This window comes from Nelumbo lutea, chromosome 6, assembly GCF_056320005.1.
Source record: "Nelumbo lutea isolate HS-2025 chromosome 6, American lotus-T2T, whole genome shotgun sequence".
NCBI lineage: Eukaryota > Viridiplantae > Streptophyta > Magnoliopsida > Proteales > Nelumbonaceae > Nelumbo > Nelumbo lutea.
This window is the reverse complement of record NC_142689.1, coordinates 33,157,684-33,185,666: the sequence shown is the minus strand read 5'-3', so window position 1 is coordinate 33,185,666 and position 27,983 is coordinate 33,157,684. Positions and strand designations below refer to the sequence as shown.

The following is a 27,983-nucleotide window of genomic DNA, read 5'->3' as shown; positions in this document are numbered from 1 at the left end:
GCTTCTAACATGTCCCAACCGGAACATCTCCCCATGAATGACGCAGATCTAAACTACAATGGAGATATTCCCAATGTACGGCTATTAACAAAACACTCCAAACAAGCCATTGCAGCCGTACATTGGAAATATCTCCATTGTAGTTTAGAGGAGATGTTCCGATTGGGACATGTAGAAAGCGTATAGTGATAGCAGATCTGAACTGGAAAGTTGAGCCCTCCCTAAAAGGTCAAAGCTTCTTTCCAACATTACTACCGCCTTTGTATTTTCTTATCATGACTATGAATCTCCATATGAAAGCTTTGACTAAAAGCCTCTCATTTTGTGCCCGTTTGTGAGACCTGTCATGCTGTGGCTTTTGGCTTTGCGTAGTTGAGCTCGTCTATAAGGCATTTATGTTCTATGTATGGTGAATAAAATCTGTTCTTTCAATAGCTTCAAAGCAACTGAAAGTTAGGACTAGGTTCAAATTATCGATGGGGCATATCGTATTGTATGTTTGGTTAGAGTTTGAAGAAATGTAATGTTACTAATACATGATGTGACAGGCCCTCCTGTCAGTTTGTCAGATAGAAAATTAAAATAATTATAATTATTATTATTATTATTATTATTATTATTATTATTATTATTATTATTATTATTATTATTAGTTTTATTCAAATTATTGCACATCGAGAGTATTGACATTAATAATATAAAGTTGCAGTTGTTGCAGCAGCATACTGCCTATTTGATAAGATTGATAAAAAAAATTACTTGGAAGGATTGACATTAATAATATAAAGAAATTATAAAGGAACTCTTTTACAATCCACTAAACAACATTTATAACAATTTATTAACAACTCCACAAAAAGGAAAAAGAAAACATTTGCTTTCTTGAGTAGCCATAAATTAAACCATCTGTGAAAAATAGAAATTAGGGGTGAATTCTTCATGAACAAGAAAGGGTTTCGACTTAAACCAGTCTCTGCTGCATTGAAACCCGAAGGTATTATTTCACTTGCAATTTGCTGTAGTTATCTGCAGCTATCGATAATGACTGTATTGAAACAGGGAATCCTGGACCCATCTGCATATTGATATCATCACATCAAATACTTGATGAAAGAAAATTATGGATAAACAATGGATTACTTAAAACACTGTCTATACCAAACCTATCATATTTGACAATAGATTATTTAAAAATTAACCACTATAATACTGTCGCCTATTTGAATTGTGAATTGTCTTTGCTGGTCTTTTGATGCATGCAATACGAGGCTTCACATAACACCAAGGAGCAGAGACTCATTTAGAGATGGTTTCCAATGTTAGCTTTTGGAACCAAATCTATCACATTTGACAATATATTCTTTAAAAATTAAAAGAAAAAAAAAATCAATTACTACAACACTGCCTATTTGAAATGTGAACTGTCTTTGCTGGTCTATTGATGCATGCAATATGAAGTTTCTAACACCAAGGAGCAGAGATTTAGCCTTTATCCTAATATGCTATTTCATATGCTTATTTGTCTTATAAATGTTTGTATTGGTTTACGTGCAAATCAACCGTTAGGGGAAGCCTCATTTTAATATTTCCCCCAATATAAAGGTGTTTATTTACTGTTCTGCTTATGTGGCACCTTGTGGCACCTAACTGTCAACAAATACCAGAAAAAATGTTTATCAACCACTTTTTCTTGGCTTTGAAAATAAATCATGTACAAACATTTATTTAATAAGCGAAAGCCATACCAAACATACAATTATTTAGAGATGGTTTCCAATGTTAGCTTTTGGATGGCCATTTGAAGAGAGAATTTCCTTGGTTGGATATTCATTGAATAAATGCATACAAGGGGTGATTCGCAGTGTGAGGTTTGGAATAACTTATGACTGCCTCACAGGCCCCACTTTACGTGACCCATATTGGCCCCTGACATGCCTTTATAAAGCAATCCCTAACCCCCCTGCTCCCCCCACCCAAAAAAAAAAAAAATCCTACCTGCATATACTGACGGCTCTTTTTAGTGCAGATTGCTTTATCACTCACCCTCACATCTCCACCATGCAGTCTCTGAATCACTAGATTCCTGCATCATAGCACAATCAGGTCTTCTGTCTTCCTAACCATCTTAGGAGAAAATTCCTGTTTATCGGATCTCATCAGATCCGTATAAATAAATCCCCTACCAGATCTTTCCCTTCAGCAAAGATTCCGAGAGCCATCTCTATCATGACTCATGATTGACATGTGTCCTCTTCCCTACCAGATCCTTCCTCCTCTCTTTGGCACCCTCTATAATGGGATCAAAGCTTCCACAATTATCTGCAAGTAGACATGTGTCCTCCCTGGAAGCTTGAGCAGGTCTTGCATCTCCGACACAGTGACACTTGCCTGTCTCCTGCCTTGCCCATATTTAGAATGCACATATGATCAAAATTCTGCCATTTCAGTGCTTTCTAGTCCATGATAAGGATGCAGAGAGCTCACCAATGGCCAACATGGCCCTGGAACATGCAGCCAGGCGAACATTACACAGCAATCTACAACTTAGCCAGGAGTTGTACTAGAACATCTGACACTGGGTGAACTCATCGATCTACCAGAACATCAATGCCATCTATCTACTAGAACCCATCTTCCTCGGATTGGAAGATGAATAGGAAGAAACCTCTTCCTAAATTGCTCAAGGCTAAGAGCGGGAGACCTCCCCAGTCCACACACATACATTTTTCTATGTTGTCACTCCCTGGAAAAGCTTCAACTACAAGGCAACAACGAAAAAAAAAGAATCTCTTTCTTCAACACAACTGCTTCTGATTAGCACCCTCATAGACATTCGATACTCCTATTTGACAGCGGCATCCATCATGTGGAATCATTATAATCTAAGATGAACAGGTGTCAAGGATTGAACTGAGGACAGGAGCATTTAGGTTCTAACTCAATCCAGCCAGACCGGCCAATCAGACCAGTAAAACCATAAACTGGTCCTCTAGCCAGTTCGATCATATACTGAAAATAGTGATTCATGAAAAACTAGCCAAAACAGGATGACCAGCCGGTTTAACCAGAAAAGTGGTGAACCGGTACCAGTTTTATAAAATTGCCTGGGCCATAACATGAATATAAACTTCAAAATTTTGATAACAAGATTTGAACCCAAGATATCTTGTATGTATTGTCTTGCTACCATTAACCCATCGCTTTGTTCGCATTTATTTGTGCCTCTTTAATGTACTTATCAATTTAATGCACATATTTCAAGGAAAATGTGAGTTAAGAGACTAGAACCCTGGTCATTTATTTTAAAAACTTAAAAAATAAGTCGTATCCACCACATGCAAGTGTAATGATATTTGTGAAATATATATGTAGTGTTTATATGACCTATAAAATATATATGCATATGCCACACCATCATGGTTCAACCTCCGGTTTGACCACAGTTGAACCTCTGACTTGTGAACTGCTCTCTTTTCTAGTTATATGCCCGGTCCAGTTCTTTGAACATTATATGATTATTTGGAAAAGGACAAGTCCAAAAACTTACATTTATTTTTGTTCTTCTGTACCCTCGTCAATGTTGTTACATAAAACAGGTTATATAATTATAATTTATTAAAAGAAGGGGAAAATGACTCTCAGCTAATGGGCTTACCGTGCTGCACAAAGTGAAGGAGTTCACATAACCAGCATACTTGGAAGCTGCAAAAGAATATAATAATGTGAATCACATCAGCTGATCAAGAAAATAAATATGAATCACATCATAAAACAAGATCTCAAAATCAATTCCCTATTCAACAGATGTGACTGTGAGGATGGATAGGATAATAAAAAATTTATATACAACATTCAGATATATGGATATTAACAATTAATTACTTCAAATTAATTTTGGCAGGAGCTATTACATTGATGACAAGTAGTTGGAATAAAGGAATGCTGTCTCCAAAAAAAATGCTGTGTACTATAATCAGAGCTTACATAAGTTCGTTTTTTATTAGAAACACTAACTTCATTAAAAAGATCTCAAAATACAATTGTCACCCCTAGTGTAGGGGTTTGAAACACAATTATGGAGTTACAACACTGCCCAGAACATATTCCCCCTAACAGTCCCCTGTTTTGCTAAGGTATCCACTAATCCATTAGCTGATCTTCTTGTCCACTTGAAGCAAGTACCAATCTCCCTTGTTAGGCTGACAATTTCCCTCACCAATTGTATATATATCCCTTGTTAGGCTTACATAAGTTCATTTTGAATAACTATCAGTTATTAAAACTGATATTCCTGAGATTTTTCTGCTCCATTTACTCCAAGTATTTTTTGTGCTAGCAAGGTTGATCCAAAAAGGTACAAGTGGTATAGTTTTTTTCCCACTTTTTGGTGACTGATACTGAGAACCCCATTAAAGAATGAGGAAAGGCTTTCAATAGGATCTACCCGCCCCCAGGAAAACAAAATGCAGTAACCATGTTAACAGGAACTGTAATAGATGAGTCCCCAACCCCAATCAGAGCAAGCTCATTGGCAACAAAAATGCAAACTACTATAAAATCATATTAACTTTCATTTCCTACATTTTTAAATCTGGCATATTAGATTACCATTTTTCAATTTATGCACAGATTTATTGATGTTGTCAAATTATAAGAATTGGTGAATCCAACTTCATATGGAGCTAATTATTCTTTGTCCTGATTCTCCTGAATCAACTGTGCATTCTAAATGGTTCATTTGGTGTGCACAACTGTATATATTGACATATCAATAAGTGGTCTATGGAATGATTTTGCTGTTCACAACACTGAGATTCTTAACAAAACTCAAATTCATAAATAACAAAAGAAAATAATAAACACAATATGTATACTAACTCTTCTTTAAGCCAACAGGCTTTGCAAGCAAGAGTGCATTCACAAATGCACCAACATTTTCGCGTAGAGCCTCCTCTGAAAAATTTACCTGTAAATGACAATTAATTCCATGAGAGAAGAAAATAATTGCATAAAAAACCACATAAAATGAAATCCTAAACGATAATTGGGTAATAATAAGCATTGCTTCTACCAGAGAGGAATTTGGAGACTTTTTAGTTGATGATGTGGCTAGATGATCAATATAATATTGCAAGATCATCAATCCACAGGCAGGTTACCTAATAAAATTGCTTCCCCCTTGCACATTTTTAGTTAGTAGTTACAGCTCAAGTGGAAGAAGCTTTTAAAGATCATAAGAGGGAGATTGTTTCAACATTTTCATGTCTTATTGACATTGGAGATCAATTAAGGCAAAGCTCCTGGTAATATCACATGGGCTAAAGTTTGGAGGCAATGTCCAAAAATCATAATCGTATTGCAAATCATAGAGAAAGTTGAATCGAATCAAATCATGAAATGTATCATAAATCATAAGATTATTTCTATTTCTTACAAACTAATCAAAAATTAAATATAGGTATTGTAAAAGACTAAATATATGTAGAAAAGTGTTATTTAAGTCATATCTACCATCTATGTACCTAAAATAATAAACTTACCACTTATACACTAAGAGTCTAAGATGATATAATCAAGTTTGACTTGAAAGTCAAATAATCCACATACAATAGCTCTTTATCCAACACATGACAGAAAATAAACTCAATATATATTATATAGTCTTAAATAATGTAAACATATCAGTTTCTAGTAAGGTCTTTAAAACAAGTCACCCTTGACAAAACTAATAAGCAAAATAAAATGATAAAGTATACAACTAATTCTTAATTGAATTGATTTAGATCACAATGAATCGCACAATACATATAAAATCGTAAGATTTATGAATCAAAATGTACAATTCAAACAAAAATCAAAAGATTTTTGCAGAAAAGAATTCAGACAAAATTCAAATTGAAACCCCTAGGATTCATGGATCAAATAGTGAATCGTATCATAAATTGTAAGATTTTAAGTTTTAACAACATTGATTGGAGGTGGAGGAAATTTCAGATGTGTTGCTGGTTGGATCAGTGAGAGGAGATGAAAGCCCCTGTTTCTCTTCAACATCATACCAGAGAAGCCAGATCGTTGGTTTCCAAATTGAACATCTCATCCAACATCAAGACTTCTAGTCAATTCATTGGTTGACAGTTCAGCAAAGAACATACAGGGAGAATGAGGTTGTATTATGGAGTAGTCTCTTCCAAGATAGCATTATGTGATTTTGTTGACCGTATTATTCTCAGCTAATATTAGTTAGTTTCCCTTGATTTCAGCAAAGAACGTTTAAGTCTTGTCCCTCTTTTTATTAGGACTTGACATTTGCATCTTCATTTTTCTATTTTTTTCAATATATTTCTATTATTAATCCACCAAGAGAGAAAAAGAAGCCTGTGTGCTAATCTCCGGTTGAAAGGATTAGGGTACCTTGTGAAATCAATGTGTTTGAGCCTGAGAGATAAGAGGGGGAAACCTAAGAGAAAGATGTCAGTCTCAGAAGGAACCTCCCAAAAATATGAAATAAAAAATCAAACTATTTTTTTGAAAAATAAAAATAAAATTTTATTAATAAAAAAAAGAGATACTGGTTACAACTCAATAGGGGTGCTAAGGTAAAACCCAAACCAACTAGACTACAAAGACACAACAAACACAAAGAAAACAGAGACCCCCCTGCAAAAAACAGCTAGTCATCAGCTTCAAACATCTCACCATGCCCCAGTGTTTTAAAAGCGCAAGGCACAAAAAAAGCGCAAGGGCCATTTTGTGCTTGAGGCGCAAGGCGCAAGGCGAGGCACGTGCCTTTTTTGAGGCAAGGCGCAAAATAAAAAAAAAAATCAAAAAATTATAAAACATAATATTAATAAAAATATAAACTTAAGTTTTAAAATAAATGTCTTAAAAAACCTATTATCTAAAATTAAAATACATAAATATAATATGTAAAGCATATTCAAATGAGAATTTAAAAATGAAATCAAACATATAAAACATTTTCAAGCATATAAAACCCACAATCTCTTTTTTTTCTCAATTGCATCAAGTAGCTAATGTGACATATTACATTCCTAATTCTACGAGCCGCCATTGTGCCACGCCCCTCGAGGCCAACCCAAACAAGGCCATGTTAGGGTCTTAAATTCTTAGTTTTCACACAAAAATAATAAGTTTATAGTTTTAATTGCTTTTAAGAAGATATTTTATTAGGATGAATGAATGGACAACATTACCAAATAGGGGATTCTTGAAGCTTCAGTGAGCAAGTGAACTATGAATTTAAGTCCCTAACATGGCCTTGTTTGGGCTGGCCTCGAGGAGTGTGGCATGGGGGTCTAGGGCCCCGGCCCAGCAGCCAGACTAAAAAAATGGAAAGGTGGCAAATTTTCAAAAGGCGCACGCTTGGGCTAAAGCGCAAGGCGCACCAGGTGTGCGCCTTTTGAATGGACTGCGCCTAGGCCTTGGGCAAGGCGCCTACCCTAAAATGCACCTCGCCTGTGCGCCTAGGTGCGCCTTTTAAATCACTGTCATGCCCGTCATCATCCTCATCCCAAACTTTTCCTTCTTTCCGTAACAAGTTTTTCTTCATTTTCTCTTCCCTTTTACTCTTTTCAAAAACTTCAAAAGCTCTTCTAGCGAACCCCTCACCTCCCCAAAAATAGCTCTAACTCTTGCCAAACCAAACCACCCTATCAACCAGGATTTTAATCCAATTCCGATCAATGTACAACTCTAATGAGGCGTGGGTAGGGTTCTTGTGGGTAGGAGATCTCAACTGCTCCTAATCTCCACTTTATGCCCTTCCTTCTTCTTTCCATCTTGTTGAGACAAAGCGAGACAACTCTCAGCAGCTTGACTTCCCTCCTCCTTATCCCCTGATCTTGGCCTATCCTATAGACCTTCCTTTTGTCGAAGTCAACATTATCTCCCCTACTACATCCGAAAGGTCCTCTCTTAATCTCCATTGTATGCCCTTCCTTCTTTCCAGCTTGTTGAGACAAAGTGAGACAACTCTCAGCAGGTTGCCTTCCCCCCTCCTCATCCCTCGATCCTGGCCTACCCTCCAGACCTTCCTTTCGTCGAAGTCATCTCCCCTACTACATCTTGAAGGCCCTCCCCCTCCTTTCACCACCCTTCTTCAAATCTATACCTTCTAATCTCTTCCTCCTGTAGACTCTCTTATATTTATTGGAAGGACCGTGCCCCAATCAATCCATCTTTTAGCCTTGAAAAAACCTTTGACACATGTACAAAATGAAACTTGCTTGTTTCTCGGGCTTTCTTCAACCCTTCTAGAGGTTCCGCAACTCCTTCATTGTTCACACTTCTTCTCCAACCTAGGTGGACACCAATCCTACCAACTGAAACTTCAAACTTTTGGAGATCCTCGCACTATACTTACGAGTAGAATAAAAAGGATTGAAAAGAACTGGTGGGGTTGTGGTGATTCTGATTTGGTTTGTTATTAAGGCTGAGGGGTGATATATGTTATCTTAGGCCCCACTTGATTCACTGCCAGAAGCAAGTTTCTGGCCATGGAAGACTAACTGAGGCCAAGTAATGGCTGGAACGACATTTGGTTGGGCCCTTTAGTCTATTTCTATCTAGGACTGAACAAGAAATAAGGCCTTTTCTTGCCCAAATGCAGCATTCCCAAAACTTGCTTTGCACTTGGGTGGGATTAGGCAAGGAATGGTTTATTGAGGGAACTATAACAAAAATATACCATGATGAATCTTTACTTGATAATGATGATCTAATCCTCCTTTTCTTATTCACAGAATAGGTTTTCTCCCACCTTTCCCTGCCTCTTCTTTTTCTGTTTGTTTTGGTTTAAAGCCTTACACTTCTTGTATTCATCTCTTTCTCCTTCAATGAACTTTTTCTTTTTAATATCCACAAAAAAAAAAAAAGAGAATATGGTTCAACAATGGTCATCTACATGTATATTCACATGCTCCTAAATTCTTTCTGTCAAGTTACAAAATGTTCCATTAATATAAGTAAGAATGAAGATGTGCAAAAAGATGCTTAATGGTGTATTACTCATGATGCTAGTAATACATTTAACTAATGCCATTATTAACTTAACAAAATAACTATACCTTCCCAAGGCCAACATGAACAATGGCAGTTTTATCAATTTTAAAATCTACCCGACCACGTTTTGCATCTCGTACAGCCCCAGCAACATCACTGGTCACAGAACCTAGCTATATGGTAGAACAAACAAATATAAAGCCATTATCTGTCCATCTATTTCAAAGGATTCAATAATAACAAAAATAACTTACTTTGGGGTTTGGCATCAGGCCACGTGGCCCAAGAATCCGTGCTATCTGGAATATGAAGATCACAAACTTTTGTTAAAAAAAAAGATGTGTTTAAGTTTAACCATAAAAATTGTACGAATGCTTCATATCTCAAACCTTTCCAAGACGGGGCATGAAAAGAGGAGTTGCAATACACTTGTCAAAGTTCAGCTTGCCACCTCCTGCAGGGTTCAAGTCCAGGAGTGAAGGTGTAGTTGAAGTTGAAGAAAAAAGCATTTAAGATTTGCAGAATGAGTTAACTAGTAATGATAGCAAGAGCCATTCTCTTTCAGCATCAGGAATAGCCATATAATGTTCAAGCATCATCATCTCAGACAGGAATGCGATGCCAAATACCATAGGGACAACTGACCACCCTAATGATTCAGGTAACTTCAAATTGCAATCAGGAGTTTTATGCATTGAATGGCACAATACACATTCCATCTTGTTTTGTATAGGAGGTTTTCAGCCCCTACTACATCTTGACATTTATTGGTGTCATCAGGCTTTACCTATAAAAAAAAAGACAAATTATACTGGAATTGGAAGCAATGCACCTTTGCATCAAATATCCTTGACACTAATCAAACATCATAGTATAAAAAGAAAGTGACTTATTACCTTTCCTGATCTCTTCAATAAGTTCATCCCCTCCAATTATATCTGCTCCTGCATCTCGAGCTTCATCTGCAGCTGTCCCTTCAGCAAATACTGCCACCCTGACAGTCTGGAAAATAATAGTTTCTTTTAGATCTATTAATCAACAATTAGTTTTTTTACATCAAGGAGGTCTATGTTGCCTATTACAATTAGAAAAACTTAAATTGAAAAGTACCTTGCCAGTACCATGAGGCAGAGTTGCAGCACCTCGCACCATCTGTGGTTCAATTCAGATGTAAGTACCAAGTAATCCATTCAAATGATAAAGATTCTAATAGCTGAAAGATTTTAAAAGCATATCGTAGTCTTCCACACATTTTTATTCTTATTGGGGGGAGGGGGAGGTGGAGGGAAGGGAAGAGATTTCTTTCATTTCCTCTGTTGAGGAATGAACTTAGCCAGATTTACCACTTATTTTGTCATAGAATTACTTATTATTGTGTCTTATGCTTCAGTAAAAATATTTTCATTATTGGAAAAAGGTAAAAAGAAAACCCCATTTATTTAAACTATATCATACTTCAGTCATTCATTCATAACATGGACACCCTATCTGCTTGTGGATAACTATGCTAGATGCAAATACTGGGAATACAAGACCATGGCAAAAACATGCTGCAATAAATCATATCAACAACTAGGGCTGTCAATGGACTCCAAGAGTTTGAATCCAATCTGATGTCACATCCAATCAGTTATCTCGGATTCAGATGATCCCTTTACATGATTGGATTGGATTGGATGTGGATTTAACTCCATCCAATCCCATTAAAATCTGAATCCAATTATATTATTATATATTATAACATTTACATAATTAAATAAAAACATAAAATATATAATTTTGTATGTTGTACTATATATAAATTTATATATAATAAAATTCAATATTTTTTTGCAACTGTAAGGTAAAGTATTTAATTAATATCAAAAGGACAAAATACAATAAAGCCCCTGTACAATGAGAAACTGAACAGACGATGTACAATCTGCCCAATACAGCCAAACCCCCCCCCCCGAAACAAAAACTATCCACTCCTTGCAGAAAAGGAAATCAAAATTAAAAAAAAAAAAGAACAAGAATGTCTGTTTCTAAGCCTCTTTTAGCTAAAATCTCCTTGGTTAGGATGTTATCCAGCACTGCTGAGCAGACAAAAAAAACAGTTTAGATGGTAAAGCCCTGATCCATATTCTGTCACTTGGAAAGGGAGAGGTATCCTCCCTTGACAAGCATTTAAAGAAAGATTTCACAGAAAAAGAACCCGATTTCTCAAAAAGCCATTTCCTTTTATCGTCCCCTACTCTAGTTGCCTTTGAGTCAAATAGATTTCACAGAAAAAGAACCACCTCCCAGATGTTTAAGTTCCTCCTGAATTGAGGGTTCCATTTTTTTTATCAATAACTGTGAAATTTCATTAGAGTAGAAAAATAATATAGTACACTGAATACAATAGACTGGTAAATTGGCAAGCTTAGCCTTAATCAAAGTTACCCTTCCTCCCATAGTGATATAATTCTTTTTCCAAGCTGCCAACTTTCTTTCAAATTTCTCAACAACTGGGTACCAAAGTCAGCTTTCCCTAGGATTCCCACCCAAAGGTAAATCCAAATAAGTCATGTGCCAAGAAGAAATAGAGCAGTCCAAAGAGTTTGCAATAGACTCAACTTCATTGTCAGCCAGATTGACCCCTACTACACAACTCTTTTCAAAATTGATCTTTAGATTGGAAACTCACTCAAAGTGTAATATTGGATCCTTAAGATTTCTCACTCTTCTCGGCTCGCTTCCCTCACAAAAAATGATAATATCGTCTGCAAACTAGAGATGAGTTACAGACACATTATTCCTTCCGATCTTCCAACCATCTATTACCCCTTCCCTATCTGCTTTTGATATCAATCTACTCAACACATCCACCACCAAAGTAAAAATAAAAGGGGAAAGAGGATCACCTTGTCTCAACCCTCTACAAGCTGGATAGAAATCCTTAACCACCCCATTTACTAGAACAATGTAATGAACCGAAGTGAGGCAACAACTCATCTCGAGGTCCAACTTGCAAGCAAAGCCTTCTAAGTATCTCCAAGAGGAAACTCCAGTCCACCATATCATACGCCTTCTCGAGGTCCAACTTGCAAGCAAAGCCTTGGCCCCCCGATTTCCTCATATCCTCCACATAGTCATTTGCTATTAGGATTTGACCGGTTATCTACCTACCATGTATGAAGGCTCCTTGAGCTTGACACTAATGGGCATTTATTCAAGGGCCTAAAGTCTTTTGGGTGTTTAGCATCAATCTTTTTCGGAATGAGAACTAAGAAAGTGGCATTTATTCCAGGCTTATAACATGTCTCTCTTCAAACTCCTTGAAAACCTCAATTGGATCCTCCTTAATTACTACCCAACAATCTTGGTAAAAGGCGATGGTAACCATCTAGACCTAGTGCCTTTGATTTATCCATAGAGAACACCACTTGTTTAATTTCTTCTTTTTCAAAGCTCCTTTCCAGCCAGCCCGAAATGCTCTCGTCTATCCTTGGCCACTCTAAGCCTTCCAGCCTCTCTCTAATGTTTACAGGTCCTCTCATCCTTGACTTGAAGTGATCCACGAAAATCCTTCTATCTTTTCTTGAGAGGAGAAAATTTCTCCATCAATTTCTAATTTTGTCACAAAATTTCTCCATCAATTTCTAATTTGGTCACGGAATTCTTTCTCCATCTCCCATTGGGCAATGCATGAAAATATTTGGTATTCCCATCACCTTCCTCAATCCACCTATGCCTTAACTTTTGCCTTCAAGAAATTTCCTCTATATAGAGAACTTCTTCCAATTCATTTCTTTAGTTTCCATCTTGATTCCCTCTCCTATTCATTCATTGTTCTTTGGGCTTTCGTCTCATTCAAAGCCTCAATGCTTGAAAGTAAATTGGACTTATGCTCTTCTATTCTCCCAAACTGATCTTTGTTCCATTCTTTTATTTTGGCCCTCAACATTCTCAATTTTTCGTGAAACCACAATCTTTTCCATTTTTCACCCCTCAATTTCTCACTCGACCATTCTCTAACCTTCTTTGCAAAAATCGGGTGCATCGACCACATGTTCTCAAATCTAAAAGGCCTAGGCCCACCATATAACCGTTCCTAGCCTAACATAATAGGGCAGTGATCAGAGGTGACTCTAGGTGAGGCTTTTGTCACCAAACCCCTCCAAAGATTCTCCCACACTGCATTAAAGAGAAAAGGGTCCAGCATTAAGCAGGTTGGGTTTTCTTGAAAGTTAGTCCAAGTAAAGATGGCTTGAAGTAATGGGAATTCCTTTAACTTACAAAGATTGACTAAGTTCATTGACTTCCTCATACTAGTTGTAATAGTTTGTTGGGAGTTATTTGATTCCTCCATAAACCTAATTACATTAAAATCCCCACCCAAGCACCAAGGGCCCTCCCATAATCCTTTAATTGCATAAAGCTCATCCCAGAACTCATTTCTCTCTCTATAGTTGTTGGGCCCATACACATTTGTTAACACCCACACAAAGCCATCCTCTAAGTTCCTAAGTTTCAAAGAAATAGAGAAATTGCACATTAATTCCTCTAGAGCTTCCACCACATCTTCTTTCCAAAAGGTGACTAGTCCCCATAAGGCACCCCAAGAGGGTGCATAAGTCCATCTTAGTCCTCTAATCTTCCAAACACTTCTTGCCCACCTTCTATCTAACTCCGGTAACATAGTTTCTTGAAGCATTACAATGCCAGGCTTTTCTCTTCTCAACAAATCCTTTATTAGCCTTCTTTTGCTAGCACTTCCAAGCCCCCTCACATTCTAACTAACTATTTTGATTGGCAACAGATACAGAAGACCCACTTCAGTCACTCTCCCCCACTACTTGGAACTATTCCTTCTCTCCCCTCTCCCACTAAACTCAGTGTCCCCCTCAATATCCGAAATTAGGCGCTCCAGTTCTGATCTTTTTGTTTTTTTTTCTTTCCCTTCATTGTCCTCAAGGACTCTTCACCTAATGCTATCTTCCCGCCCCCTTTCTCAAAGCAAGAATGAACTAAATTCTTTTTATTTGCATCCAAAGATTCTTCTTTCTGATTTGAAAAATGAGCCGATCTCGTCTTTCACCACCCCGTCCTCTTCCACTTCTGGGATTGGGTGGATCTTGGGTCTAAGAAGGGATTTGAGGGACTCAGACTTCGATAGTATTTCGAGCCTTATTGCACTTCTTGATAATGTTGTCTTAGACCCCACTAGGGCGGATTCTAGAATTTGGACACCTACCCCCAATGGCATTTTCTCTTGTGCTTCGTTCTTCAAAGTCTTAAGTTAGTCCACAAGTCCTACCCTTCCCCCTTTACCTGTTGGTGAGGTTTGGTGCAGAGCTATACCCCCTAGGGTTGGTAGTTTTTGTTGGGAAGCCTATCTAGAAAGAATCAACACTGGTGATCTACTCCAAAAGAAGATACTCAATACTTGCTTGTCACCTCAGTTGTGTGTTCTGTATAAAGTAGATGGGGAGACTGGTTTTCACCTACTGGTGTCTTTCCACTTCGCGAGGTCAATTTGGGATTGGGCTTTCTCCTTATTTGGATGCAACTGGAATCCCCCATCAGACGTGCAGGGCCTTTTCTCCCCTTCCTTTTTTAGGTGGCAGATAAAAAGGGGAAGGACAATGTGGAGACTGTGGGAAGAAAGAAACTCCAAGATATTCTCAGAAACTCAGAGAGGATCAGTAGATCTGAGGGCTATCATACATATTAGGGCGGTACAGTGGCTGAAATCTTTGGAACTATTCACAGATTACACTGTGGATGATATGTTGAGAAAGTGGGGTGAAATTGCAAATTGCACGCAGACCAAGTCAGTAATAAGTGTGGCTTGGACCCCCCCCCCCACCTAGTGGATTCTTGTAATTAAACTTTGATGGGTGTAGTAAGGGAAACCCGGGACAATCAGGGATCGGGGGTGTTTTTAGGGATGAAAATGGGGTCATCTCTGCTATGTTCTCAGGCCCAATTGGAGTGGGTGACTCCCTTAGAGCTGAGATCTTTGCAGTTATGGAAAGAGTCCAGAAAGCTAAGGAATTGAACATCAAGAAACTCATAATTGAAGGGGATTTAGAGGTGGTGATAGGGTGGCTGACTAAAGATCAAAATGATTTATGGAAGTACAATAATGAGAGGAGGAAATTCAAGTGGCTGGTGCGAGAGATGGAAGTGAAGACATGGATTAAAAGATCGACTAATTCCCTAGCTGACGGTTTAGCTAAACAAGGGGCAGAAAGGGATTATTTGTTTTGGGCTAAGCTGTAATGTTAGCGTCTTTTTCTCTTTTTTCTTTTTCTCCTTTCTTGAAGCTCTTTGTGACTCTTGGAAGATAAGTGTGTTTGTCTTCCACTTGTAAATTTTCTACTGATGAATTAATGAAAGTTTTATTGATCAAAAAAAAAAGATTCCTCTTTTTTTTATATTCCTTCAACAGTTGGAGACCTTCACCCCTTCCACTACTGGTTGTTCTTTCCAGTTGGGAAATCAAAAAACCCGTTTCAAGCAAAGAACCCAAGTTAGTATCTAAAACCGAATGGACAGGCATAATTGGTTCCACATGAGCTGATGGGAAGAGGTTAGAAGGTGAAGTTCCAATGTTGTGAGTATGGACAGAATCCTTTCCCTATGTTTGAACGAGTTGTGGAGGCATACCACGTTCAGCCAACTCTTAGTCAAACTTACGAGTAAAATCAGCCTATGATTGTTTATCTCTAGCTGAAGTCTCTATGCAAAACTGCAAAGTGTGGTCCTGCCTCTCAATACCAATAGCCATTTCTGATTGAACTCTACTGGGGGATTTGTTCGCAGGAAGAGAGGAACCTATGTGGCCGCCAAGTTTATTGGCCACATTTCTTCTTCCCTGTTGGCCAAGAAAGGGAATGAAAAGCTTTCCATTTGAATAGGACTCAAAAAAGTCGCTCCCAATTGGCTTTCTCCCACAATCAACTTTGATTTGCTAATCCTATCACCAATGGAATCACACATCTCCTCTTCCAATAAGAGTTGTTTAGTACTTAAACTTCCCTCCTCGAGAGGATCCTTGGGAGCCTGCAACTCCACACTGTCGATGCTTGATGCATCATCGAATTCTGTCTCGTAGTCAGAATCCTCCTCTTCTGAACCTATCTGGTCTCGCATCCCTAGTTCATTATGTTGCAAGCATCTAGGGTTTCGTCTCTCTGGTGGCATGCTAATAGACGTCTCCACTTGTACCCATTTCATCAAGCTGTTAACAAAGCAGCCACTAGAATCCATAGCAGCAACCTGCATCAAGGAAGACGAAGGTAGACTATTACCTTCATCTAGAAGAGGTCCTGCCCCAGTCATGTGCAAGTTTAAAGGGGCACATGCTTATTTATTAAACTGTAATGGGCCAGACTTAAGAGGCCCACTACTGCCTTTTAACGATGGGAGAACATTAGGCCCAAATGATGTTTTGGGTCCAACAGAACTCACATGACAGGTCATGTGAGATTTTAAGTGGGACTTCCCTTCCAAGACAAGTTCAGACAGCGGTTTGACCACAACTATTCTTGAGAGAGCCCTCAGTCGCACATTGTTCTTCTCCTTTAAACAAAATTCAAATTAAAAGGGCCTGATATTTTAGCACCTGAAACAACTACTTGAGCAAAAGAGGAGCCCTTCTTCAGACCTGAAACTTATATCTCACTGCTTTGACTCTCCAGCCTGCCCACACCTTTTTGCATGTTCCCCTATTGCTTGTCTATTTTTGTGAAAAGCTCAAATGCTTTTTGGGTAACCAATTCTGAGTTGCCAGCTAATGCCCTGATCTCCACCAGATCATCTTCTTCCTGGTGAGCTTCCTTCCACAGATTAGCTTCATTGGAGGAAGCCAGTCATGCTGGAATGAATAAATCTTCGACCCTAACCAACACTTTTCTTGGAATGTCCTTAGGCCTTACTCCACTCAAAAGGATGGCAGCTGATCAAAGATCATCCCAGAACTCCCCTGCCAACTATGCTTCAAATAAGGCTGCAATAGAATCCGCTACTTCATGGTTCCATAGATGGAATGCAGCCCAACCAGACGTACTATTACTCCATCCTCAATGGAGAAAGATTTTGAATTAGAAGTTGGTGTCCATTTGAATATTGTAAAAGACCTCAGACTGTCTTGAATATTTACAGCTGTGATTTCCATCTTGTTATCACAGAAATCAATTACCGTCTTGCAACTGTTAAAAGGGGTTAATACAGACAGCTTTTTCATATTGAACTTATGTATCAGTAGAGTTGCTACCTTCTTCCAATCTGTAACAGTTTTCTCTGCAACCAACACCCATTTACTGGCCCAGAGTTCCTTTTTGGCATTTACCACCACTGTTGGATTGCTGATATTCTGTGCCATAGTCACCATCTCCTATTCCATATTTGTACTACTAATCTCTATCTTGAAAGACTCCTCACCCTTCTCAGTCCTTCCAGGATTTTCCTCAACATTTGCTTCTTTGCAATCCAGAAAAGCCTGAAAATCTGCAGTCAAATCCTTCAACCCTTTACTGTCTCTGCCTTCTGGAAAGCATACTACTTGTTTTCTGTTCTTTGCAAAAAATTCTGATAGGGCTATGAAGGAGCCCTTGGCATTCTTCCTACATTCGATCACATACCTTCTACCAGTCTCTGTAACCTTCTCTGTCCAGTTTAGTTGCTTGCCTTTTGAAGCTGCTTCAGAAATAAAATCTTTGACCCATTCTGTTATGTCTAAGCTTTCCAGAAAAACTGTCACCAGTTTAATCTCCCTTATCTTCAGGCCTGGTTTGCCTTTGATCTTTAGCTCTTCAAACAAAAAATCCTTTGCCGCCACCCTCAAGCTTTTTCTCCATTGAGAAGAACACACAAACTTCCCTTCCATAACCTTTTATTTTGATAAATGGACAAATGAAATAGCTTCAAAGCAGAAAAAAAAAAAAAGGTGTTAATTTCTAATAACATGTGAAACCAAAACTGCTTGATCAATTTGTAGCTAGATTGTTGGTGAGACCTCCATTCCTATACAAGTAGTTCCTGCCTTCTTTGGGAGGGTTTCCTACTAATGACACTGATAGATTCCTGCCCACCACAGGAGTTGCTTCAAGGGAGTTCCAACCTCCTGAAGAGAGAAGAGAAATTTGAGATGCAAACTTTAAATCTGACAATGCATTCGTTTCCAGGACCTTTTATACAGGGATAGTTCACGTCTCATATGCGTGTTCTAACTACTTTTGCTGGTGACTTCTTTGCAAAGAAAAACTTAATGGGTGTCCTTCTCTGTGGTCTATGACTGGTTTTAAAGGTGCAAGGCGAGGCGCGTGCCTTTTTGAGGCAAGGCGCGCAATTAAAGATAAAAAAGCTAAAAATTCAAAAAAAAATCAAAAATTATAAAACATAATATTAATAAAAATATAAACTTAAGTTTTAAAATAAATGTTTTAAAAAACCTATTATCTAAAATTAAAATATATAAATATAATATGTAAAGCATATTCAAATGAGAATTTAAAAATGAAATCAAACATATAAAACATTTTCAAGCATATGAAACCCACAATCTCTTTTTTTTTCTCAATTGTATCAAGTAGCTAATGTGACATATTACATTCCTAATTCTACGAGCCGCCTTTGTTCCACCCCCTCGAGGCAATCCTAAACAAGTCCATGTTAGGGTCTTAAATTCTTAGTTTTCACACAAAAAAATAATAATTTTATAGTTTTAATTGCTTTTAAGAAGATATTTTATTAGGATGAATGAATGAACAACATTACCAAAAGGTGCATGCCTAGGCTAAGGCGCACCAGGTGTGCGCCTTTTGAATGGGCTGCGCCTAGGCCCTGGAAGAGGCGCCTACCCTAAAATGTGCCTCGCCTGTGCGCCTAGGTGCACCTGAGACACGCCTTTTAAATCACTGCCCTCAAGATTGGTGTGAGGGAACTGTTGCTGAAGAGACATGTAGTTCATTAAGGTAGCATCTTTGACTGGGAGGTGTGTCCTGTTCCAACTTTAAAAAAGTAAGAATAGGTAAAGAAAAAGATAGAAGAAAGAAAGAGAAGAAGATAGGAAGAGAAAGAGAAGGGAACGATAAGAAATGAGGAAAGACTAGGAGAAATCAGTTCTCTTCTCCTTACTGTCGGCCCAGGTTGTATTTGCATTCTACTAAGGATGAAATGACTACAATACCCTTAGGAAAGTTACAGCAGATATAAGAGAGAAAGAATAAAATGAAAAAGACAATACTGCCCCTATCAACTACTTTTAACAATTCTAGCACTCCCCCTCAAGCTGGAGCATATATATCATAAAGTTCCAGCTTGTTACAAATTTAGTCATCCTTGAGCGACCCTCATGCTGTGGTGATTGCTTCAACCCATAGATAGCCTTCTTCAATTGACACACCTTTCCTGACTCCCCCTGAGCTACATACCCAGGAGGTTGCTCCATATATACCTCCTTTTGAAGATCACCATGGAGAAATGCATTTTTGACATTAAGCTAAAATAGGGGCCAACCAAAGTGGGTAGCTAAAGAAATGAGCAATCGTACAGAATCTATTTTAACCACAAGAGAGGTTTCTAAATAGTTCACACCGTAGGTCTAAGTATACCCCTTTGTAATAAGTTGAGCTTTGAATCACTCAATATTGCTATCTTGATAGTGTTTAACTATATATACACATCGACAACCAATGCCCTACTTCCCAAGTGGTAAGGAAGTGAGATCCCAAGTATTATTGGACTGAAGAGCATGAAATTCTTCATCCATCGCCTTCTTCCAGTTAGGAGATGAAAGGGCTTCTTGTAGAGAACACGATAGAGAAACAAAGGATAGAAGGGAAATGAAACATTGATGTGAAGGAGACAAGTGAGCAAAGGAGACATACCGAGAAAGGGGGCGACCAGTGCAAGTACACTTACCTTTACGGAGAGCAATAGGAAGATCAAGATCTGAGGATGGTGGATCTTTCAACAACAAAGACTCTGGTGGCATGTCAGAAGCTAGAGTTGGATCAACTACTAGCAACAATTCTGGTTGTCTATCACTCTAGAGTACACTATGTGAATGGATGGTCGAATAGGCTCCTCCATAGTAGGAAAGGGAATAAAGACATACCAGATTCAAAGGGAAGAAGAATAGAAGGAGGTCCAGGTCCACAGAAATAGGGTAAATTCTCAAAGAAGGTAACATCTGGAGCAACAAAAGCTTTCCGTAAAACAAGATCATAGCATTTGTAACCATTTTGAGTACAAGAGTAACCAAGAAAAACACATCTCATAGCTCTGGAGTCAAGTTTATCATGGCTTGGACCCAATTTGTGAATAAAACACACACAACCAAACACACAAGGAGGAAAAGAGATAGGGGAGGTGGAAGGAAACAAGATAGAGAAAGGTGATTCGCCATCTAGGACTAAAGAAGGTATACGGTTTATGACATTTGAATAGATTTTAGGAATTGACATTTGAATCAACAAGGCCTAAGCAATTTCAATCACAAGGTGTTTTTTTTTCTCTCAGCCACACCATTTTGTTGAGGAATGTGTGAACATGAGGACTGATGTATAATACCATGAGAGTCAAAATAAGATTGAAAATTATTATGAAAGCATTCATTGGCATTATCGGAATAAAACACTTTAATGCATACACCAAACCTATTTCTTATCTCAGCATGAAAAGATAGAAAAATAGAAAACAATTATGAACGATCCTTCATTAAGTAAATCCATGTTATTCTTGAATAGTCATCAATAAATGTTACAAAATATCTAAATCAATTATAAGATGACACACAACTATACCCCAAACATCTAAGTGGACTAAAGCAAAAGGACTCAAGACTCTCTTATCATCCCTAGGAACAAGAAACACTCTATGATGTTTACTCAACTGACATGATTCACAATCTAACTGAGTTACAAACTCCAAGGTTGGGACTTGCTTTTTCAAAACACGCAAAAAATGATGACCAAGACAACAATGCCACTGATATGGTGTAAAAGAGGAATGAAGAGCTTTCTAAGGACCAAGGTCATCCAAGTAGTACAGTCCTCCAACTTCACGACTGCCACCAATCGCTTTTCATACTCCTCATGTGAGATAGAGATTGTGTCTTTATCCTTATCAACATTAGAAGTAGGAGCATCTTCAGTCACACTAAAACTCCCAAAATCACCTTCCACCATTGCTTAATTAGCCCAGGAAGACAGAGGGCCATAAAGATCATAACAAAAGTTGACTGTGTGGCCTCGTCCACAATGTGAGCACTCACGAGATGAACCATGGCCACTACCACTACCCCTTGCACCACCAAACTCTCTACTACCTCCTCGTGCACCTTTGGGCTCACGGCCAAAACCCCTCACATTTCTTTCACCTCTACTACACATATGTCTACCAAGAAAACCTCCTTGGGAAACCACCATGGTTGATCTCTTTGAAGGTGGGGGATGATCACTATGGTTTTGAGGCTCTCCTTATGCGAGAGAAAACCTCACAATGTTGGAAGATCACTACTCCCTAAGATTTGGGCCCGCACTAGTTCAAATTCAGACCTCAACCCATATAAAAATCTAGCTACATCTAGATGTTCTCGTTGTTCTTGTTGAGTCTTCAAATCAATGGATAGGGGCTGATAAACATTGAGCTCATTCCTTAAGCTTATTAGAGCATAGTATTCTTCAACACTTTTATCCCCTTGTTGAAGAGAAAAATAGTCTTGATACAACTAGTAAATTCTTGTGACATTGTCTTGTCCAAAGTACACTTGCTTGGCATGGTCCCAAATCTCCTTGGCCGTGTCTAGAAACATAAGATTTACACTAATGTGATTCACCATACTATTCCAAAGTGATGTCATAATTTGGGAATTCTCTTGTACCCTTCTAATTCACTTTTCAATGTACCTTGCTTGATGTACTTCAACTTGCCACTTGCAATGAGAGATACCTCAACCGACTTGGCCCATGGGATATAATTAGAACCATTGAGTTTCACCGTAGTTAATTGAGAAGTCATGAAATGTGATTGCACGACTACTATAGGTTTGGTGCTACCATTTGATGAAGCCATGATTGAGAGGAGATCACTTATTGTGCATTCTCTTGTACCCTTCTGATTCACTTTTCAATGTACCCTCCTTGATGTACTTCAACTTGCCTCTTGCAATGAGAGATACCTCAACCAACTTGGCCCATGAGATGTAATTAGTACCATTGAATTTCATCGTAGTTAATTGAGTAGCACCTACCTCACAACTCAAAACATCACAAAGTTGCCCTCTTCAAAGTGTCAAATAGAGGGCTTTTAGAAAAACACCACCAACTCAACTCACACAACACTGCAACTTGAGGCGTTAAAGCCTCTTTTCCAAGTGGGAAACCAGCCTTCTTAAGTCATTTTCCTTTCCAACAAAGAATAGAGAATATTCTCTATTCCCAGGGCACAAAAAGTTGAGACATGAACAGTGTCGCGAACAGTACAATCAACCTCAAGGCTCTGATACCATGTTCCTACTTTAATAAAGAAAAGGTGAAGAAAAGGATAGAAGAAAGAAAGAGAAGATCATAGGAAGAGAAAGGAAAGGGAAAGAGAAGAAAAAAGGGAAGACTAGAAGGAGAAATCAGTTCACTCCTCCTTACTGTCGACCCAGGTTGTATTAGCATTCTACTAAGAATAACATGAAAAAGACAATACTGACCCTGTCAATTACTTCTAACAATTCTAATATGTCCAAATGACAAAGGCTTCCTTGATGACCTTCTTTCCGGTCTTCAGTTCTTCACCCACTAAAAGTCAATGATTTTTAAGGGTTCGACTAATAGCTCTCCTTCAGTGAAAACTGAAGTTAGTATGTGCACACCTCCTGGAGTTAGGTGCCTTTCGAAGAAAGAAGAAGAGATTTGAGAGGGAAACTTCTAATCTGACAATTCATTCGGTTCCAGGACCTTTTATATAGGGATAGCTCATGTCTTACATGCATGTTCTAACTACTTTTGTTGACATGGTTTCGTTGGTCCTAAGGGATGGCTCATGGACTTCAGCCCGAGTGTGTTGCCACTGAGGCTCCTAGATCCAAATACCTTTTCCAAGCTTGCATTGCCCTGAAATTTCATTTTTTTTCCTTTTTCCTATATCACTTAAGTCAAACCTTTAACACCTTTTAATTAGTCTCAGAATCCTGAAAACCACTGTGATAATTTAAATATTTAGAAGAATGAGAAGCAAATTCATTAAATGTAAAAAAACAGGCATTCAAGTCTTAAAAATATGGGGAGAAAGTTAGTTTAGTAATTCAAATTAAAGAGAGAAATAAAACCATGAAGTGCAATCATGAATGGAAATTTATAATACGAAGTGCTAATGTAAATTTGGTGAGTGTAGTAAAAAAATATGGAGATAGTAGGAAACCATGAAGTGCATAGATGTTTTAGGAAATAATTACAAAATAGAATAGGATACTCCAAACTCGTTAAAATTACCATAAGAAAAAATTTATAACAATCAAGAACTACTACATTAAATAGCGATTAACATAAATCAAATTCCTAGTAGTAGAGATTTTAAATGTAGACAAGCCAAAGTCCACTATTGTTACATTAAAAGAAAATTAATACAGTGATATATTAAGCTCAAGAGAGGGGGGGCAATACCAGATGAGCCTACAATATTACTCAAGTTTATTATCCTAATCATGGGCAGTAGAAACCAGTTCAACTTCATTGTAAAATTGCAAAAATTATTTTTGATAATTAACAGAGTATTGTATATTTGTATTAAGAACCTTGAAAAAAATCACTGCAACAGCAAGGACATTATAGCATCAGCCACAACCTGATCACTTAGAAAACCAAAAGGAAGAATTACAATTGAGTCCCATGATCTGGCATTCCCCCAAAATTCTGTGATAATTTGTCATGTCAATCACATATATCTTCCATAACTAATGAAGTAATATAGCAAAAATAAGCATTATCTTATCAAATATTAAAATCACAGTTTATAATTTTATATATACACATAGCCATTATGTCTTTATGTACAAATATGTTGAAATGAAAATATTTGGACATAAATAGATGCATGTGTGCATATACATGTATATATTTGTACTAATACGTGTAAAGATACAGGCTGCTGGAAGATTTAATTATTCTTGTAGTTACATGCTTAACCTAAATAAGGATCTTACTTACTTTAAAATGTTTATATTAGCATTGCATACAACACTTGGAGGCCTTACATGTCTAGATTCAAACATTCTCCAATAACTAGGTTTTGGCTTCTTGTCAGAGATTTAATTTTGCACTTTCACAGCTAAGTATCTAAATCTCTTAAAAATAGTTCAACATATCTGAAAACTTGTGGACTTAAAGATTTTTCTTTTATCAATGGTTAGAATACTAAAACATGCAAACAATGATGATAAGTATTCTCATGATGTCAAAAATACTTGATGCCTGATAGAGGGAAAAAATAATTGATACCAACAATTCATCAAATCATATCATGGTTTTTATTTGTACAATGATACTGTAGATATTTAAACAGGACTTTCACAGTATGAACACCAAGAACAAAACAATACCTGATCACCACGACGTGGATCAACACCCAATTTTACATGTGCTTCAATAGTTTCAACAAAATTCCGCTTGGCACTAGCCTGCACAATAGCTAGAAATGAAATGAAAAACGTAACAAAGACTGATCTTTGCAAAGTTAAATAGTAAAGAAATGACTAGATCAATAAGGGAGAAAAAGTGGTTTCCAAAAAAAATGTGAAAAACTTCCAAATAATAAGCGCATTTATTCATCTAGATGACCATATGTAGTTAATTTAACACCATCAAAATCTGAACAAGATATTTCAAAATTCCAAATTGATGAACAGTAAGATTTTTTGTGATGAATAACAAAGTGATTAATTGGTAAAGCATGGCAACCGGTAGGGTTGATCTGATGCTCATTAAACTGGATCCCTAGATATGCAGAAGAAAGGGCTGATACAGTAGAAAGCAGTGATGTCGATGGAGAAGAACCAGTTTCCGAAATGCCTAGGCCAGGGTGGAAGTGTAAAAAAGTCCTTGAAATTTGATGGTCCTTTATAGGTCAGTCTTCAACTTTCAGACTGTATACCAGACCCTCATTCAAACAGTATGAAATGTTCAGGAACCTTTTTATTTTACAATATCAATAACCTGATTACTGTTATTGATTGATAAAGAAAACATGACAAGCAGTGGTAGAGTTAATCTGTTTTGGCACCCAGAGATACTGTCCAGCTATGCCGGTAGATGCAACTGACGAGGATTCCTAGCAGCTTCAGTCTAGCATCATAATCTAGACTCCTGTTACAGTGAAACTTGGGTTCATGTGAATTGTTCTTCTGATTTAAAAAAGTGCCCTCCTGGTGGGCAATCTACAGAACTATGATACAATTCTTCAGTTTCTCTACACAGGGATGTGTCTGGCTCCCAAAATTCAAGCAGATAAATATCAATAAATGTGACTTTTTTTGTTTTCCTAAATAAAGCATTCGATAAAGAGAGGTTCCATGGTTGAACTTGGCTTACTGATAAGGAAATGAGGATAAGGGCAGCCCAGTGGAAGGCTCCCACCAATATGGGGTCTGGGGAGGGACAGATGTACTCAGCCTTACCCCTGCACATACAGGGAGGCTGTTTTCAAGATTTGAACCTTGATCACCCAGGTCACAATGGAGCAACCCAACAGTCCCATCCGTTGCACCAAGCCCCACCCTCTAATAAGGACAAAGTATTAGTGCATCACATGAAGTAGATGAACATGCAAAACAAGAATGGAGAATTCCAGGTTCAGTACATAATAGCTGTAGTTCGTATCTGTTAACAGCCTCAATTATGTTTTCTGTTGAAATATTGAGAGTGTAGTATAACTGGAAAAATTGCCCTAAAGTCCTGGGCTGAAGACTTAAATCTATCAATGAAAGAATAAAAGAAGCTCACCCTGTCAAGTAAAAGTAAGGTCATTTCCCAATGCTGGTCCCAACTTGAACCTACTTTCTAATGCTTATTATCCCAATGTTTTACCATAATCTATAATACTACATAATGGACCGTCAAACTGATTAGTAACCATTTGCAATTCTCTTAGTAAGTGTATCACCTTATTATCTTACAATGTTAATATATTTCCAAAAATCATTACCAAATGCAACATGAACCTTTCTAGTAACTGTTGATGGTAAAGTCCATCCTGTACACAACCAATTGCTCTGAATCATAATATATAATAATTTTTGCGTTCTCTTTAATGCATTATGCAGCGAGTCAGAAACATCTAATGGCAAATCAGAAATGCATGAGGCAATTCACATTTCCAATAAACTGGATGCAAAAGGAGAATACTTAACAACACAGATACAACGAAGCATAAAAGAGTAGTAAAAATTCACGTTACTAGAAACAGGGAAGTAGAGAAAATTTCAGTGTGTTCAGATTGAAACTAACCAGCTACTTCCATAAATACTGTTCAAATAAGAAAAAAAAAATGTCTTCAAATGGGTTTCAAGCTTGAAACTAACCTGAATTGAAGCTACTGCTGGTTTAATATATAAAGATAAGAATTTTAGTGAGAGAGAAGCTTATACAGACCTTGACTTCCCTAATTGCCTCCGGCAAATCAAGAACAACCTTCTGCTTCTTTTTCTCTACCTTGATTAGTGTCGGAAAAGGGACCTTCTCCTCTTCTACCCTAAAAAACCGTCGTAATCGAACATCGGCTTCTATCCTCTTCCTCTCTTGCTCCAACTCCTCACTCTCCTTCTTATCCTCTTCCTTCGTTATTTCTTCCTTTGGCGCTTCTTCGCTGGAAACAGTCACCCGGTCCTCGGGAAGAGGCGCAACTCGCGATGGATAAGATACCGGTGATATGGATGGAATATCCTTTACGTATCGAATGTCTTCACGCGTCCAATTCCGGGGCTCCAAAGTTGTCGTCCCCTGTTCAGAGACGTTCTCTGGTGACCGGAACGCAACTCTTCCCGTCTCTCTCTGTCTTCGAGGAAATGGCGCTTGAGGTTGTTGGGGAAGTTCTTCCGCGGTTGAAGATGGATCCTTAGGTTTCACAGCGTAAGAAACTGCTTTAATGGTTGCAGATTGAGTAGGACTTTTGGCATTTTCATCGGTTCTGGTGTCCGACGGTGATTCAGATGAAGAAGACGAGCAAAACGACCTATGATATCCTAGAAATGAGGATCTATAAGTGGAGGTAGAACGGTAGAAGATTGAGGGTTTATATGACAGTAAAGGAAATATACTAGATCCCAAATCATCAGCGTGACAAGGCTGTAGAGATGAAGAAAAACGGAAGAGTAGCGAGATTTGAGACGGAGGAAATCTGTTACAATGGCGACGAGCTTGGGAGAGGAGTAGTTCGAAGGCCGCCATGGCTACAGAGCTCCAAGAGCAAGAATTATGAAAGTATGCAGGGTTTTAGAGTCAATTTTGGAGGATTTTGCAAACGGCCCTTCAATCAGTGGACTTTTTAAGAAATATTTAAGTGAATAGGATTCGATAGTCATACTTACAGGTTTTACGGCCTTTTGTGTTATTTCTCATATGAATTGCGAGTCCTAGCGCCAAGGCTGTCAACTAGTCGGGTCTGGGTCGGATCTAATCAAAACCGAACCCGACAATAAATCTGAACCGAACCAGATTCTATAGAGTATCTAATTTTAGGCATAAAACAGAACTGATTTATTCTCGAGAAATCTACCGAAAATAGTATACATTTAATATATATACTAGCGACTGCGTTACAGGGGCTCACTCATAATTAGGCTCGAGTTGGATTCAAATTAGAGATTTGAGCTTCAGCTTCAGCTCGGCCCTAAAAATCTTGGAAGTTCAAGCTCGGCTACCTTTGATTGTAGGTATCTCAAACAACCAAGGTATCCCTCAATTGCCGAGGTGCCAAACTCTCCCTCAACTGCTGAAGTGTCG

General features: G+C 37.9%; 1 protein-coding gene across 1 annotated transcript; it reads right to left on the bottom strand.

Moving 5' to 3' along the window:
* Nucleotides 1-742: 742 nt before the first annotated feature.
* Nucleotides 743-27,508, bottom strand: LOC148848430 (Ribosomal protein L1p/L10e family). Its single transcript, XM_088952511.1, has 10 exons — nt 26,634-27,508; nt 24,587-24,664; nt 10,132-10,173; nt 9,918-10,023; nt 9,411-9,475; nt 9,276-9,320; nt 9,087-9,194; nt 4,879-4,966; nt 3,656-3,702; nt 743-1,075 (listed from the first exon to the last, which is right to left on the bottom strand). The coding sequence occupies exons 1-10, from the start codon at nt 27,426-27,428 to the stop codon at nt 998-1,000; spliced, it is 1,452 nt and encodes a 483-aa protein (XP_088808637.1). The 5' UTR covers nt 27,429-27,508; the 3' UTR covers nt 743-997.
* Nucleotides 27,509-27,983: the final 475 nt, after the last annotated feature.